Source organism: Myxocyprinus asiaticus, chromosome 26 (assembly GCF_019703515.2).
Source record: "Myxocyprinus asiaticus isolate MX2 ecotype Aquarium Trade chromosome 26, UBuf_Myxa_2, whole genome shotgun sequence".
Classification (NCBI taxonomy): domain Eukaryota; kingdom Metazoa; phylum Chordata; class Actinopteri; order Cypriniformes; family Catostomidae; genus Myxocyprinus; species Myxocyprinus asiaticus.
The window spans coordinates 32,072,129-32,090,405 of record NC_059369.1 but is presented as its reverse complement, the minus strand read 5'-3'; the positions used below and the strand labels follow the sequence as shown (position 1 = coordinate 32,090,405).

At 36.8% G+C, this 18,277-nt stretch overlaps 3 protein-coding genes across 3 annotated transcripts; all 3 read left to right on the top strand.

The window, feature by feature from the left end:
* Positions 1–3,671: 3,671 nt before the first annotated feature.
* Positions 3,672–7,606, top strand: LOC127417104 (extracellular calcium-sensing receptor-like). Its single transcript, XM_051656818.1, has 6 exons — positions 3,672–3,977; positions 4,234–4,522; positions 4,610–5,365; positions 5,475–5,702; positions 6,409–6,532; positions 6,693–7,606. Exons 1-6 carry the CDS (start codon positions 3,769–3,771, stop codon positions 7,604–7,606), a joined length of 2,520 nt encoding a protein of 839 aa, XP_051512778.1. The 5' UTR covers positions 3,672–3,768.
* A 1,445-nt stretch (positions 7,607–9,051) lies between these two features.
* LOC127417103 (extracellular calcium-sensing receptor) lies at positions 9,052–12,541 on the top strand. The gene is made up of 6 exons (XM_051656817.1): positions 9,052–9,254; positions 9,450–9,738; positions 9,876–10,694; positions 10,868–11,095; positions 11,195–11,318; positions 11,625–12,541. The coding sequence occupies exons 1-6, from the start codon at positions 9,052–9,054 to the stop codon at positions 12,539–12,541; spliced, it is 2,580 nt and encodes an 859-aa protein (XP_051512777.1).
* A 1,931-nt stretch (positions 12,542–14,472) lies between these two features.
* On the top strand, positions 14,473–17,976 carry LOC127416643 (extracellular calcium-sensing receptor). Its single transcript, XM_051656085.1, has 6 exons — positions 14,473–14,678; positions 14,875–15,160; positions 15,546–16,358; positions 16,449–16,676; positions 16,788–16,911; positions 17,041–17,976. Exons 1-6 carry the CDS (start codon positions 14,473–14,475, stop codon positions 17,952–17,954), a joined length of 2,571 nt encoding a protein of 856 aa, XP_051512045.1. The 3' UTR covers positions 17,955–17,976.
* The last annotated feature ends 301 nt before the right edge of the window (positions 17,977–18,277 follow it).

The following is an 18,277-nucleotide window of genomic DNA, read 5'->3' as shown; positions in this document are numbered from 1 at the left end:
AAAAAAATAGCTTGTTTATGATGGCTTCAAATTTGGATGTTTTCTTTAAAACCCCCTCTGAATAAGTGCTTAATGAGCTTTTCAAAGAAGAACGTTTGGAGGTGGGGGCCCACTATGATATAGGCCTCACCTCTACTGAAAAAAGGTTGAAAGAAGGCATTCGTGCAATAATAAAGTCAACCCTCATAGACAAGGGCATCCTTAAAGAAAAAACGCCTAGTCCAGTTACCCCTAGCTCATTAGCTGGTTGGATGACATTTGAACAACAAAAAATAACGTTGCAGTTCCAAATAGAACAGCGTAAGATGGAGCTTGTCGCTGAACTTGAGAAATGTAAAATAGGCCAGCAATGGAACTGTCTCGACTTGATCTTGAGAGTAGCAAACTAGAGGTAAAGCAGCATTGCTTAGAGTTAATCAAAGAGGGAAAGCACCTGCTGTCCCTAGAAATGGAGAAGGTGGGGAGGTGCCTACCTCTAAATTTAATGTTGTGGACAACTTGAGGTTAATGCCCAAATTTAATGGAGAAGATGTGGATCCTTTTTCCACATTGTTTGTATGGGTTTTTGACGTTCAAGGCTGGCCAGATGACAATTGCACACTGATGATTCAGTGTGTAATTTCAGGCAAGGCCCCGTAGGTTTTCTCTGCTCTCAATGCAGATGACTGTCAGGACTATGAAAAGGAAAAGAGTGCCATCTTAAAAGCATATGAACTAGTGCCAGAGGCATATTGCCAGAAGTTCTGTAGTTTCTAAAAAATCCTAACCCTAAACCTAAACGCCCAGGTCAGTCACATGTAGAGCTGGTGAGGGAGTTAAATATATACTGTACATGCTGGTGCACTGCATCAGGCATCAGTAGTTTTGATGAACTCTTCAGCTTAATTGTACTTGAACAGTTCAATAATGTTGTACCTCAGTCCATCGGCATGTATTTAAATGAGCATAATGTTAACTCTTCTATTTCTAGACATTTTACATGCACATGTTACCAGGCACGTTCATATATATATATATATATATATATATATATATATATATATATATATATATATATTTTATCAAGAAAATTCACGTTGGATCATAATTTCCTTTTTTTCTAGTAAGACCTTTGATATTAGGGCAAAAATCTTATTCTTGATATTAATTTTTTATTGTTTTCCTTTAAAAATATCTAAAAATCCTTAAAACAAGATCAATTTGATTAATCTTGTTTTAGAAGCAACACTGCATAAGATATTTAGGTTTTTCAGAGAATGTATTTTTAACATGTGTATTTTGTCTTACTGTACTGGCAGAGTTTTTATAGTCAAAACAAGTGAACAAATCTGCCAGTGCTGAAGAAGTAATCCAAAGTATTTAGAATACATTACTGACCTTGAGTAATCTAACGGAATACATTACAAATTACATTTTACAGCATGTATTCTGTAATCTGTAGTGGAATACATTTCAAAAGTAACCCTCCCAACCCTGCTGGTGGTAAGGTATGGCATGACTCGAGGCCACCCCTGGTAGTTACTTCTACACTTTCTCTTTCAGGAAAGCCTGATGAGTGTGTAGAACAACTACCCGAGGTATTTGCCTCCTGCGTTATGATGCGTGCCGCTAGTCAAGCCCTAACTGAGCTTGCAGAATCTGAGTCTACTGGTTAAAAATAGCTGGTCTTACATTTTTTGAACTGCTTGGGACTGTAAAACATGAAAACTTGGTAAAAGAACAGAGACAAGATCCTTTGGTTAAAACTTTGTTCAACGATGTAATTTCCGACACAAATGTAGCACAAATATTTCCTGCTTGATGATGTGTTGGTAAGAAAGTGTTCACCTCAGAGTGATGGGTTCATTGGGGAGCCTATATTTCAGGTTCTTGTACCAACATATATATATATATATATATATATATATATATATATATATATATATATATATATATATATATATATATATATATATATATAACTGTAAATAAAACGAATGACCACATCCTCCGTTATTGTTACTGGCCTCGTTTAAAATAGGACATATCTCAGTACATTAAAATTTGTGACATTTGTCAACTGTCTATAAGCTAAATCAAGTCCTGATTTTAATAAAATTTTAATTTCTCACAAAAGACCAAATCAAACTAACTGTACTTACAGTCTACAGTGAATATGAAATTAACTTATAGTGGATGTGAAGCAGTTTTAGTTTAAAGTTGCTCTCTTGGCAATCCAACGAGAGCAGCGATCTTCAGAATGCTTCCAGTTCTCGGCCCGGATCGCCTGCTTGGAGAGTCACGGACTGACCGACATGCTACATTCGTGAGTGAAAGGTGCAGAGTTTTTATCCAGGCTGACAGAATATGTGCTTCAAATGATGATATATGAGCGCTCTACAGGAAGAAAATGCTGGATTTGCTCAAGTTTTGTAAGGTTCGAGAATTACTTCTATATAAACTATAAAGTTATATGATAGAAGTGTAGCCGGTGGGTTTTAAAGAAACAACACGGATAAAAAAAATACCTTTTAGGGTTTTATTCTGATGGCTGTTTACAAAAAGTAAAAAAAAAACGTGGTCGTATTGTATTTTTAAAAAAATTACAAATAAAGAAAGAAAATACAAAAAATGAAATATGGTACAAGGAAATATGGCTAATATCAAAAGAAAATACAAACAGAGCATTAGCCTACCCATTTGCTTCAGTATACATCACCTTAATACACACTTACATCATTCACAGCATTTTATGCATTTAACACAAGCTTAAATCACTCAAAGCACTTTATGTATATAACACATGCTTAAACATGCTTAAACACTCACAGTATTTTAATTATTATTTCAAACAATGAACAAAACCGTGAGCTCTCTTGCACAACGCATTCTCTCACGTCTCTAACCAGCACACATGTGTGTAACACGAGAGAGTGCTGGAAAGCGGGTGTCGCAAAACTTAAAGGGGCCACAACCAATTTATGACTAGAGTTAAATTACATGAAATTTCTCCACTTGGCTACAGAAGTTTTATAGATATTTTCCTTTGTATTATTAGATAAAACAGTTAAAATTTACTGTGAACTGTTGAGGAGAGAGAAAATGAGTACTTTAACATTATGAGCTCCTGCGCATCTGTCACGACTCTCAAGACAGTTTAAATGAGACGTTGTTTTACGCCAGTCTATTACTGCAGTAAAATGATGGCACAGAAATTCAAAATGAACTGTGTTTGGTCGTTTACATGTCTCAGACGGCTCCTGCATATGCAAGCAGGCAATTTTTTATGTCATCGCTACTTGAGAGACTAATCAGCCAAATGGGAAAATTTATCAACAATTTAAATATAAAAAATTTGACAATTGATCACCTCTGCGATATATTGGTCCATCATTACAGTGAACAACGAAAAAAAGAGACCAAAATATTCTTAAAATATTAAGAAATGAAAGAAAAATGAAGTAAAAATATGAAGAAAAGAATATGTAAGTTTTTCAAAGGCTTTATTGGATACAAGGTCCAAATCAATGTGCACAGTAAAAACTGACTATTCCAATATTCCATTTTACAATTACTACTTCTAATAAATCAAATCATTTAAATCAAAGCCTGAAAGCCAAAGCATTAGCTTGACTGTGTTCCACCCCAATTGACCTCGCTCTTGTCCTGCCCTATGAGGTCATTGCCTACGCTCTGAATCATTCATCCATATTAATTATGCTTATAAAAGTGCAAATTTTGTATCAGATCAATTGCATTTAGCAGTTACAGTTGAGCTCAATCTTTGGGATGTTTTTCATTCTCTACACACTCCTGCTTTTCCATCATCTTCAGGTAAAGGCGGAAAAGACAATTTGCGAAATGATTGGAGACCCTAAATACCCACTGCTGTCCAAGAATGGAGACATAACTATTGGAGGAATTTTTGCAATCCACAGCAAAGAAACATTACCTTCATTTCAGTTTACACAAAAACCTCAGCTTCTATCATGCTCCAGGTTTGTTACATTGGAAACTACATGAAAAACTTTTGAGCAGACAATGTATTTAATTCAAACATGTTTTAATGACAATACATTGCAGCATATCTATAAATGTATTTAATAAAAACAATCTACCACAACATCTGGGATGTTATTGTGTTTCAAGTATGAACCAAATGTGAAATTTAAAATAGTAAGAATATCCTTAGTTTTTCCTTATTTATCTATTGATTAAGTTGCTTTTCAGCCAAATGGTTTATTGTTTTCACAGTGTGACTCTGAGAGATTTTCGGCTGGCACAGATAATGATCTTTGCCATTGAGGAGATTAACAGAAGTCGAAGTTTTCTTCCAAATGTTTCTATTGGTTACACAATTTATGATACATGTGGTTCTAGGCTGTCTTCAATGAGTGCAACTATGTCGCTGATGAATGATCAGGACTTTGCAGCAGGGGACAGATGTAAAGGACAATCTCCTATACATGCTATCATAGGGGAAACTGAGTCTTCTGCTACAGTAATTCTGTCCAGAACTACAGGACCTTTTAAAATTCCAGTGGTAAGAGGCAATAACAGTACCATTATCATTTGACACAATTAACGTACTGCTGCTGTTTCACTGTTTTCTGTGCTATCTTGTTTGCAGATAAGCCACTCAGCCTCATGTGAATGTCTTAGTAATCGGAAAGATTATCCCTCTTTCTTCAGGACTATTGCTAGTGATTACCACCAGGGGAGAGCACTTGCACACATAGTCAAGTACTTAGGTTGGTCTTGGGTGGGAACAGTGAACAGTGACAATGACTATGGAAACAATGGAATGGCCATATTTCTGAATGCTATCAAGAAGGACGGCATTTGTGTAGAGTACTCTGAGAAATTCTACCGAACAGAGCCTGAAAAACTACTAAAAGTGGTGGACATAATGAAAAAAGGCACAGCAAAAGTGATTGTTGCATTTGTTTCATTTCTTGAGATGGGATTATTAATTGAGCAGCTCAGTATTCAGAACATTACAGGCCTCCAAGTGATTGGCGTTGAGGGATGGGTAGCTTCAAATAACTATATCACTCCAAAAAGTTTTCGTGTGCTTGGGGGGGCACTGGGGGTTGCACTGAGGAAAATCAACATTGAAGGGTTTTCAAATTATGTTATAAACACATTTTGGGACACAGCTTTTCCATGCACAGAGAGAGCTGAGAATTCTTCACAATATGCAATAAGTTGCAACAGATATCAGGATTTACTCATGCTGAAAAATTACAATGAAGATGTACCTGAGCACAGATATTCAAGCAATGTCTACAAAGCAGTGTATGCTGTGGCTTATGCACTACACAGTCTACTCAAGTGCAAAGAACATGAAGGTTGTGAGAAAGACCTTACAATACAACCACAGCAGGTAATACAATAAAAAGATTGCTAATCAGAGAAAAAGGGAGAGCGAGAGGGTGACTATTTCTGTTTTACAGTGTGTTAAAACACCTCATTTATAATGTCTTTTTCACTAGGTCGTTGAGGCTCTGAAAAAAGTAAATTTCACAGTAAAGTTTGGAGATCATGTGTGGTTTGACAGCACTGGTGCAGCAGTAGCTCAATATGAAGTCGTGAACTGGCAGCAGGACTCGGATGGATCATTCCAATTTAAACCAGTTGGCTACTATGATGCCTCACTGCCCCCTCACCAGCGCTTTCATCTTAACACTGAAAACATAATTTGGGCTGGAGGACAGCTGGAGGTAAATGGCAACTTGTTTGTCCTAGAATGTGTTTAAACTGGTGTAAAGTAAATTCTTGTATTAAAAATACTTAAAGTATAAAAAAAAGGAAAACACATTATGTGTTCTGTGGAAAATAATAGCATTGTTGTTGGCCTTCATGGCTACACTTCTAGGAACTGGCAAAATGTCATAAAATGGTACAGAGTAACGGCGCAATGTCCTTGCCTTTACAAGTATACAGGTATATGGCATGTACAAATCTAAAAAGGTAAATTCTTGTATTGTGAATACTTGCGTATTTACGTAAATAATAATAAAAAATAAAAAAAACCTCATTATGAGGGTAAACACATTAAAAACATTTTAAATAGGCTAACTGATATTATAAATTCAGAGCAAAAAGGGCAAGTGACAATGCAGTTTGATCAATCTTATAAAAGCAATGGCAGAGGGCTTTACTGAACGGGTTTTGAGTAATACTGTACTATGCATATTAGACAGTACTATGCTGGCCAGACTAACTGTGCACTATTTCTATAAAAACACTTTCAAATTACTGTTTTGTTCCCAAGAATTATTCACAATATACTAGCTTACAATAGCTCCCATTTTACCTGTATGTTTCAAAGAACCAATCCTCTGTTCTCAATAATAATGAAAGATTTATCTAGAATCTTCAAAGTCATGAAAAATAACTGTAAATATATTTTTTCTCCCTGTGTAGAAACCAAGGTCTGTGTGCAGTGAGAGCTGTCCACCAGGCACAAGAAAAGCTGCCCAGAAAGGAAGACCTGTTTGCTGCTATGACTGTATTCCATGTGCAGATGGAGAAATCAGTAATGAGACAGGTAATCTTCTGTCAACCTCAGAATTACAAAGAAAATTGGTTAGTTGCACTTTTTGTGTTCTCCTTCTACTGTTCAAGATGCAGTTTCTTATCAAAGGAGTTTATAAATAAAATAATTTACCTTTTTTCTCTAACAATAGTAAACACAACTTCCTTTCCAGATTCAAGTAACTGCAAGCAGTGTCCAGGGGAATACTGGTCTAATACTGAGAAAAATGAATGCATTTTAAAGGCTGTAGAGTTTCTTTCATTCACAGAAGTTATGGGTATAGTGCTAGTATTTTTCTCACTGTTTGGAGTAGGATTAACTTTGCTGGTGGCTATCCTGTTTTACAGCAAGAAGGACACCCCCATAGTAAAAGCCAATAACTCAGAACTGAGCTTCCTGCTGCTCTTCTCACTGACTTTGTGTTTTCTCTGTTCACTTACTTTCATTGGTCGGCCCACTGAGTGGTCATGTATGTTACGTCACACAGTGTTTGGGATCACTTTTGTCCTCTGTCTCTCCTGTATTCTAGGGAAAACAATAGTGGTGTTAATGGCCTTCAGGGCTACACTTCCAGGAATTAATGTCATGAAATGGTTTGGGCCTGCACAACAACGACTCAGTGTTCTTGCATTTACACTCATACAGGTTCTTATTTGTGTGCTTTGGCTAACAATATCTCCTCCTTTTCCCTATAAAAATATGAAATACTATAAGGAAAAGATCATACTTGAGTGCAGTCTGGGTTCTACTATAGGTTTCTCTTCTGTACTGGGTTATATTGGCATACTGGCTTTGTTGTGCTTCATTTTGGCTTTTCTGGCTCGCACGCTGCCTGATAACTTCAATGAAGCCAAATTCATCACATTCAGTATGCTCATATTCTGTGCTGTATGGATCACATTTATCCCAGCTTATGTCAGTTCTCCTGGAAAATTTACTGTAGCTGTGGAGATATTTGCCATTTTGGCCTCAAGCTTTGGCTTACTTTTCTGCATATTCATACCAAAATGTTATATTATCCTCTTTAAGCCTGAACTAAATACAAAGCAACATATGATGGGAAAGACTCCATCGAAGTCCTGTTAAGAAATAAACTAAGATGGTCATATCAATATTGCCGTGGTTTATAGATTGTATCCATAAAATGTTTGAAAAATGATCAGTATCATGCATTTGTGTAATGACTTAAAAAGGTAAATATAGCTGCAACTTTTTCACATTTTATGCACTGATTATGGAGGAAAACAATGGTAATACTGCAAAACTGACTTAATTACGGTAAATGTATTTTGAGAGTTGAGAGTGCACCCTTTTTAAGAGATGTAAGCATTATCATAATTTGCAAAAAATATTTAATGAACAATTTTTTAAGGTGTGGGTGATTTCCAATATGTGAAAAGCGTAATTTACTGACACAAATAGTTCTTTAGGCAAAGTTGTTCAGTATTTGGGTGGTGTATCAATTAATAATTTCTCTACATATCTCTGTCTCAGTAAATAGCAGAATATTTTTTTATATCAATCAGAGGCATGATATTGCCTCCAAGAGCCATTTTATTTCATTTAGGCCTCTGACATTTAGAGACACATGTGCCCACCAAGTTTGATGGTAATCTGCCTTTGATAATCTTGTCTAATGGCTGTATAAAAAAATAAATAAAATAAAAAAAATGTGATTGGCTCATAACCAGTGTTGAGTAAGTAACTTCAAATACCAATCCACTTTAGATTACTACTTCTTTAAAACTGTATATACTGTAGATTACTTTACTGATTACTTCATGGAAAAGTGATCACATTAATAATTACTTTACAATGTAAAGACCCCTACAAACCTATAAAAATACAATAATGTCACTGTGGTAGCCTAAATGTATTTACACAGCAATCACAATTGCTGTAAACAATATATAAGGTGCTTGAGTATTGATTAGTGCTGATACACATTGACTGAAATGCATTCTAAAGATGCTGGAGAATAATGCATATGTAATTGATGTCAGCCGGTCAAACACACTGCCCACCAAAACGTGTGCTTACACACAAACAAATGTAAATATATGCCATAGAGATGGTAGTAGCATTTTAAAGTAGCCTAATCAGAGTAGTTTGCCTTTACAAATGAACTGGAAAATAGATTAAAAAAAATATAAAAATAAAAAATAAAAAAACAATATTTTGTCATTGTTACAGTGCCACCAAATTACCGAAGCCCTAACAATGTTATTATGTACAGTATGCTTCGCATAAGTGCCAAAAATCATTCTTTGTGAGCGATTTGAGTGCAATAGCTTCAGAAAAAAAAAAAAGCTTGCTCTGTATCTTGACAAAAACTATAGTTTAACAAGAGGGTTATTTCATCCCTAATAAAACACAGTGACATCACTGAAAATTTGGACAGAGTTTGAAAAAAAAATTCTAACCACATTATTGTGTGATTATGTTTGTACATGATACGCCCATGATAAGCCTGACAAACTCTATATAAACAGTTTCATCAGAGGAGTAAGGAAGGGCCCATAGTCTCTATGATGATTATCTTTGGGTTCTTGCTGCTCTGCAGCATTGAAGCAAAGGGGGAAGAGGCTAACTGTAGTATGATAGGAAAACCAGAGTACCCCCTGCTGTCAAAGGATGGAGACATTATCATTGGAGGAGCTTTTTCAATTCACAGCAAAATACATTTGGAAACGCCTTCTTTTACTGAAAAACCTCATCGTCTAATGTGCACCAGGTTTGTCGCTTCTCTGCTTCTGTTGTACTCATTTAAAGTGTAATTACATATTTTTCTATATGATCTATTTTATTTAGTAAAATGTGACACTAATTTCTATTTCCAATATTATTTTCAGTTATAACTAGGCAAGTCTCCAACTTTATTAAAAATAACTTCACTACTCTTTTTTTAAATCTCTCTATATCAAATTAGCCTTAACTTGAGAGAATTCCGCTTTGCTCAGACCATGATCTTTGCCACTGAGGAAATTAACAGCAAGAGGAACTTACTCCCAAACATTTCAGTTGGATACCAAATATTTGACAGCTGTGGTTCAACACTAGCCTCTATAAGGTCATCAATGGCTCTGATAAATGGTCAGGAGTTAACAGCAGAACAAACCTGCTCTGGGAAAACAGCGGTGAAAGCCATTATTGGAGAATCTGAGTCTTCCTCAACCATTGTACTGTCCAGAGCAACAGGGCCCTTTCAGATTCCTGTGGTAACATACATATTCATGAATGTTTTTTTAATTGCAAAAAATACAAATAAAAAAATAAAATAAAAAAAGGATAAATAATAATAATAATAATAATAATAATAATAATAATAATAATAATTTTCTGTTCTATTTGACAGATTAGTCATTTTGCTACCTGTGCCTGCCTGAGCAACAGAAAGCAGTTTCCTTCTTTCTTTAGAACTATTCCCAGTGATTACTACCAGAGCAGAGCACTGGCTCAGCTAGTCAAACACTTCGGTTGGACATGGGTAGGAGCAGTGAGAAGTGATAATGACTATGGAAACAATGGCATGGCAACCTTTGTAGAGGTAGCCAAAAGAGAAGGAGTATGCATTGAGTATTCCGAGGCCATACTGAGGACAAACTCCAAAGAGAAGATTGCTAAAGTTGTTGAAGTGATGAAAAAGGGCACTGCTAATGTTCTTGTGGCATTTCTGGCACAGGGTGAAATGGATGTGTTGCTAGAGGAGACGATCAGACAAAATGTAACAGGGCTACAGTGGGTTGGCAGTGAATCCTGGATTACAGCGAAGTACTTGGCAACTGAAAGAGTTTCAAATGTGCTCGGTGGTGCAATTGGCTTTACTATCAGCAAGTCAAAAATCCCAGGCCTGAAAGAATTTCTCCTTAAGGTCAGTCCATCTCAGAACCCTACAAGTTCTCTTCTGAGGGAATTTTGGGAGATGACATTTGGATGCCATCTCACACCAACAATTAGCTCTAAAACTGAGAATGAGAAATTTTGCAATGGATCTGAAAATCTGAGCAATATAAGTAATGCATTCACAGATGTATCAGAGCTAAGGATTTCAAATAATGTTTATAAGGCAGTTTATGCTATAGCTATAGCACTGCATAACACACTGGCTTGCACTACAAATGGAGCATGTGATAATACAACATGTGGAAAAAAGGATTTGATGGTTTCCAAACAAGTAAGAAAATACATGTTTTGTGTGTATATATATATATATATATATATATATATATATATATATATATATATATATATATATATTATTATTATTATTATTATTATTATTATTATTAAATGTTACACATTTTTAAAGTTTTTAATATTTTAACAGTTCATTGAAAATTGTCACAGGTACTACATTCCCTTCAAAATGTGAATTTCACAATGGCTTCAGGTGAGAGAGTTTTCTTTGACCGAAATGGAGACCCCACTGCAAGATATGAGCTGGTAAACTGGCAGAAAAACGGAGCAGGGGAAACAAGTTTTATCACTGTGGGTCACTATGATGCCTCACTCCCCAGTGAACAGCAGTTTGTGATGAATTCTATCAATATAGTTTGGGCAGGAGACAGCCACACGGTATGTACAAAATAAAATCAGTATGTGTTTGATATAAGTCAATGAAATAAGGAAGGCATTTTTAAAGTGCAGCAAAATAAGAATGTATAAACATGGCAGAAACCGAACTCGGTGTGCAGTGAGAGCTGCCAGCCAGGTTTCAGACCAGCTGTGATCAAAGGGAGACCAGCATGCTGCTTTGAATGTTTGCGGTGCCCTTCTGGAGAAATCCGCAATACTACTGGTGAGATGACCAACACAACATAGATATATGCAAACCCCTGACACACAGTTGAATGTGCACATAAATCAATTATACTACTAACCGGATCATTACTAGTTCTTCATTTTCATTTATTTATGTTCTTTTTAATAACCATAAAGTACGCACTTGCATTTTTATCATGCATGTATTTTAACATGCTTATTTAGGCAATAACTGAGCTGGGAGAAAAAAAAAATGAACAAATACTTGTAAATACACAATTCATTGTTAATTCAATTACAAATTATTTTCCTGGAATGTTCTGCTCTATTTGTATTATTTTAGATTCGGCTGAGTGCATCAAATGCCCTTTAGAGTACTGGTCAAATGAAAACCACAGTGCCTGTATTCTCAAGAAGGTGGAGTTTCTTTCATTTGAGGAAAATATGGGAATACTTCTGACTGCATTCTCATTAACGGGGGTATCTTTAACGATTGCAGTTGCACTGGTGTTTTACCACTTTATGGACACACCTCTTATAAAGGCCAGCAATACAGAGCTGAGCTTCCTGCTACTATTTTCACTGATGCTATGTTTTCTCTGTTCACTTACTTTTATAGGGCGGCCCTCTGAGTGGTCCTGTATGCTGCGTCACACAGCATTTGGGATCACTTTTGCCCTTTGTATGTCTTGTGTTCTGGCTAGGACAATAGCAGTGGTAATGGCCTTCAAGGCCACAGTGCCTGGTACAAGTGTTCCTCAGTGTTCATTGCCCTTACAAAGAATTAGTGTTTTCTGTTGCACTCTTTTCCAAGTAATCATATGTACCCTGTGGCTGACGTTAGCTCCTCCAATGCCATATAAAAATTTTGCTCATTCGACTGATAAAATAATACTTGAATGTGATCTAGGCTCAGCTATAGGTTTCTGGGCTGTGCTGGGTTATATTGGCCTACTGGCTGTCTTGTGCTTCATTCTAGCTTTTCTGGCTCGAAAGCTGCCAGATAACTTCAATGAAGCCAAATTCATCACATTTAGTATACTTATTTTTTGTGCTGTTTGGGTTACCTTTATCCCCGCTTATGTCAGTTCTCCTGGAAAATTCACTGTAGCTGTGGAGATATTTGCCATTTTAGCCTCTAGTTTTGGTTTGTTTTTGTGTATATTCACACCAAAATGCTACATTATCATACTTAAGCCAGAAAAAAACACTAGGAAACATATCATGGGAAAAGCACATGCTAAATCACAATATACTTAGCATCCAGTTTCAAAACAATCTGTACTAGGATGAGGCAATATAAAAGTGTATAAAAATGTCATGAACTCAAATATGTAAATATAAATTAAACAAACAAAACTTAAAAATTCATAGATTTTTTAAACAACTGGAAGAGCCATTCAACAGTATTGTATAATGTGGTGGAACAACCTGCCCCTCCCTCATGTCAGAGGCCTGACACCACTCCCACTGTGTCTGTTTCTTGCTCACCCCGCCACAGTGGTGGAGAATGCGGGTAAGACTGTGAGCGGAGACAGTGCATTTGGGAAACTTTCTGTCCCTGGCCGGGTGTGAGTGAGGGGGGTAAGCTGGCCCGGAGAGGTATCCTCTACATGCCCACTCCAACAGTAGGGCCTGGTTGAGGAAGTAGTACTTCCGGTGGACCACTGAGGAAGAAGCATCTCTGGCTCTAGACCCAGATGCTATGGGTAGGAGAATGAGAGGAGATGCTGCCCAGACAATGGTTGTGGGGGGATGTAGGTGCGGGTTGCGGGGATGTGGTGGAAAGACCCACCCATCTCTCATGTCATCATCGCCCCACCTCTTCTAAAGGCTATCCTTCAGCCAGGCTCACAACGGTAGTGGGCAGGAGATGATGAAGCGCACCTGATGTGAATAGAGCCTCAACACCGCTACCTTTAATACGTAGAGTCGTATCTCCTCAGGAGACCACAGGAATAATAGCACGTGTTGTGGCTGACAAGCAAGGATGCCGGGCCTCTTCCCCTCACACATCACAGCCCCTGGTAAATTTAGCCACTAAGGAAAAAGCTGCCACCCCTCGCACCTCGAACCTAGGAGGGGAATGCATGCAACTGCTGGACCCCGCCCATGTCCTGGACCATTCCTTCGGACACCCCCCAACCTTCAAAGAGCCCCATTGCATCGCGAGGACACCAGATTCCCCTTTTGCTTTAGACACTTTAATTCACCTTTTTGAACGTTTTATGTTGTTTATTATTTCAAATAAATGTCTCTCTGATGCCTGACAACACTTCCACTGTTTCTGTCTTTTGCTTACACCCCCCCTATAAATACATTAAAACACAGATCTCCCATTTTTTTTATATGTATTGATAATAATTCCCATTTTTTAAAACAAACCTTATTAATAGTATATTTGTTTAATATAATATTTATTTTATAATTTATTTAATATAAGCCCCCCAGCCCCCAACACACATCACAAACGTGATATGTGTGTGTATATGTGTATATGATTCACTCCATATGGTGTGTCTGTGCAGAACAACCATACTTTATTATTAAAAGTCTTATATATTGTCACAGTAGAGCTGAATGGAAATTCTTGAAATACCCATTGAACAAATATTTAATGCATAGTATCTACTATATATGGAGCTAAGATATAGATATTATATTCTGAATTTATGCTTTCATAAATAATAATAATAATATTAAAACATCAAGAAAGAAAATATATATTTATGATTAAAGGGAAAAAGTTAATCACCCCTGATGGTGTGGATATAAACTCATACCCTAATTGGTTTTTTTTTTGCTTTTTTTTTATGATTCTAAAAATCTGTCCACCTTGGTAGACACCAAAATATCAGTAATATTGATATGTTCCTTAACACACACTTTAAAATAAAGACATTTTCATAGTATATATTTTTCAGTCTGTGTCTCTCCTTACACTTTCGTAATTAGTGAAGTAAATAAGGACCAGTCTAACGTAGGTCTGCGATTGGACCATATCCAAACATAAGGTTATTGCACTGTTTTTCTGTCAGTCTTCTTAACTGCTTTTCTTATTGGTCATCGATTGTAAACATGTCATTATGCATACAATCCCTAATGTTGGCAGAGTCAGTTTATACATATAAATCAAGATTTACTCCACACAACCTCAGCTGCAGCAAAGCATATATGTACATACTGGAGTCATGCTGTTGCTTGCAACAATTTTGATGATTATCAATTTTACTGCCAGTGCTGAACAACCTGAATGTAGAGCTTATGGATCAGATGAGCTGCTTCATTTTTCAAAAGAGGGTGATGTCTCTATTGGGGGCATTTTTTCATTTCACCAAAATCCAGTTGGTGTAAATCCAACGCTCTTAATCAATCCAGGAAACATTGGGTGTTATGGGTAAGATGATGATGATGATAATAATAATAATAATAATAATAATAATAATAATAATACATATTTAATATTACTTGAGAAACAAAATGTTCAACAAGTTTTTATTAATAAAAAAAAAAAAAATCTGTACATCTGTTAGAATGCTCTAGCTGCTGTTGTACAAAACAGAAACTGTTCCCTCACATTTCTCTTTTTTCAGACTTGATCTTGGAGAGCTGCAGTATGCAATGACAATGATGTTTGCAATTGAGCAAATAAACAACAGCACAGATCTTCTTCCTAGCTTCACACTTGGCTACCGCATCTATGGCTCTTGCCCAAGTATCCCTCTCTCTGTTAGAGCATCACTATCTCTGATGAATGGACAAATGGAGGCAGAAGAGAGCTGTCTAAATTCCTCTACTGTGCAAGCTGTGATTGGGGATACTACGTCCACATCAACTATAGACATTGCTAGGAACATGGGACCATTTAAAATACCTGTGGTAAGTAATTTAATATTAGACTGAGTGTAACTTTACAATATTTTTTATGAACAACTAAATTGCAGCACTTGGAGCTGGTAATGATTATGAGATCTCCTGAAATAGTATCAAATTACCACGTTTAATTTTCTTTCTTTTTCTTTCTTTTTTATGCCTTGATAATGATATAATTGTCCATAGACTTATATTGTGCTTACAATTGTCTCTGGAATTATTCTAGTCTTTAGATACAGTTTCAGGATGTTTAAATGTTCATGTTAAATTATAAAAAACAGTATTATCACAGGAGTGTGTTTATGTAAGCCTGGAAATCAGGCAGTTTTCCCTCTATAATAGCATCTAGGGAACTTAAATGTTGTACCTCTTTTTGTCTCTTTTGTTTCAGCTTAGCCATTCAGCAACCTGTGCATGTCTCAGCAATAGACAACAGTATCCCTCCTTCTTCAGGACTATTCCCAGTGATTACTATCAAAGCAGAGCTCTGGCCAAACTGGTCAAGTATTTTGGCTGGACCTGGGTGGGGGCTGTGAGAAGCAGGGGAGACTACGGCAACAATGGTATGGCCACTTTCCTAGAAGCAGCTGAGAAAGAGGGCATCTGTGTAGAGTACTCAGTGGCCATTTACAGAACTGATTCAAGGGAGAAGTTTTTGGAAGTTGTAGACATAATTAAAAAGTCAACATCTAAAGTCATAGTGGCCTTTGCAGATGGCAATGATCTGGACATCCTCATTAAAGAGCTTTACAACCAAAATGTAACTGGCTTTCAGTGGGTTGGAAGTGAAGGCTGGATAACTTACAAATATCTAGCAACCCCAATGAACTATGCTGTAGTCAGGGGAGCAGTTGGCTTTGCTGTGCCCAATGCCCATATTCCTGGATTAAGGGAGTTTATTGTGAGTAGCCGGCCCTCCTTGAGACCAGGTAACAAAGGACTGGTTGAGCTGTGGGAAAGTGTGTTTGACTGCACTTTAAACCCAAACGCAAATAATGCCTCCAAGATATGCAATGGAGAGGAGTCCCTAGTGAATACATACACAGGTTTCACAGATGTATCTGATGCTAGCCTTCTTAACAATGTATACAAGGCAGTATATGCCATTGCTCATGCTATAGAAGGAATACTGGCCTGTGAGAAAGGGAGGGGACCATTCCTCAACAAGACATGTGCAGAGAAAGGGAAAATACAGCCTTGGCAGGTACAGGTGACACCAGTTTTGTTTTAAACTTAAAACTTTTGGAATAATGTCCAAGGCCAGGAGTATTACTAATGCCACCATTTTTTGCAGGTGCTGCATTATCTGACCCAGGTGAACTTTACAACTAAAAATGGGGAAAATGTTTACTTTGATGAGCATGGTGACCCAGCTGCACGTTATGCTCTGGTTAATTGGCAGATGAACTATGAAGGAATAATAATATTTGAGGCCACTGGCTTGTATGATGCATCCTGGCCTGAGGGACAACAGATTAAAATGAAATATAACAATGCAGTATGGGCAGGAAATGAAAAAAATGTAAGCAAATCATATCTCATAAATCTTATGCTAAACAGATTATTGCACATAAATAGAGCCTCTCAGACTGTTTCTGTGTGTGTGCATGTGTATTTGTTGTGTATATTTTAGGTGCCCCGGTCTGTGTGTAGTGAGAACTGCCTTCCAGGCACCCGCAGGGCCTATGTGAAAGGAAAACCCATCTGCTGCTTTGACTGCATTCCATGTGCTGATGGAGAGTTCAGCAACACCACAAGTGAGACGACCAGGCCTCTCTCATTAATAGTGATACTCATCATGTTTCTATGTGGTCAAGCCAAATTCCACATGTTTTTACGTTGTCTTGAAATTATGTTATTTTCTTTTAATTTGTCTATGCTTTCAGATGCAGTAACATGTGTTCCATGCCCTCTTGAGTACAAATCAAATGGAAACAGAACTCAATGTGAACTCAAAAACATTGAATTCCTGACCTTTAAAGAAGTAATGGGTAATATACTAGTGACATGCTCTTTGTGTGGTGGATGTCTTACCATCACAACAAGCTTCATTTTCTTCTACCACAGACATACTCCAATAGTAAAGGCCAACAACTCAGAGCTGAGCTTCCTGCTGCTCTTCTCACTGACTCTGTGTTTCCTCTGTTCACTTACTTTCATCTGTCGTCCTACTGAGTGGTCCTGTATGTTGCGTCACACAGCGTTTGGCATCACTTTTGTCCTCTGTATCTCCTGTGTTCTGGGGAAAACAATTGTGGTTTTAATGGCCTTCAAGGCTACACTTCCAGGAAGCAATATCATGAAAAGGTTTGGGCCTGCACAACAACGACTCGGTGTTCTTGCTTTTACTCTCATACAAGTGCTTATTTGTGTGTTATGGTTAACAATCTCACCACCATTTCCCTATAAAAACATGAATCATTATAAAGACAAAATAATTCTTGAGTGTGATTCAGGCTCAGCTATAGGTTTCTGGGCTGTGCTGGGTTATATTGGCCTACTGGCTATCTTGTGCTTCATTCTGGCTTTTCTGGCTCGTAAGCTGCCCAATAACTTCAATGAAGCCAAATTCATCACATTCAGTATGCTCATTTTCTGTGCTGTTTGGATCACATTTATCCCAGCTTATGTTAGCTCTCCTGGAAAAATTTCTGTAGCTGTGGAGATATTTGCAATTTTAGCCTCTAGTTATGGTATGTTATTTTGTATATTCATTCCCAAATGCTACATAATTTTACTAAAACCAGACATGAACTCTAAAAAACTTTTGATGGGAAAAGCTTCTTCAAGGATCCTCTGATTATAATGTCCAGGCCCTTGATATATTTAACAACAACAATTAAATCTCAAAAGATCTTTTGATAATGCTGATGTGCAATATTACTGTTGCCAATGATTTGGGCATGCATTGTTCTGATTCTGTATTATGCTAATGGGCCTAAAAATCTATACAATTTATCATTGTTAATAAAAAATAAAAAAGTAATAAAAAAAAAAAAAGCATATTATCTCAGTTAACCTAGTGGCACTTAAATAAATACATATAAACACAGTTGGTTTTCTTTTTCTTCTTAAAAAAATTAATAAATCCCCCTTTAAAAGGTTTTACACTTTAATGAATGA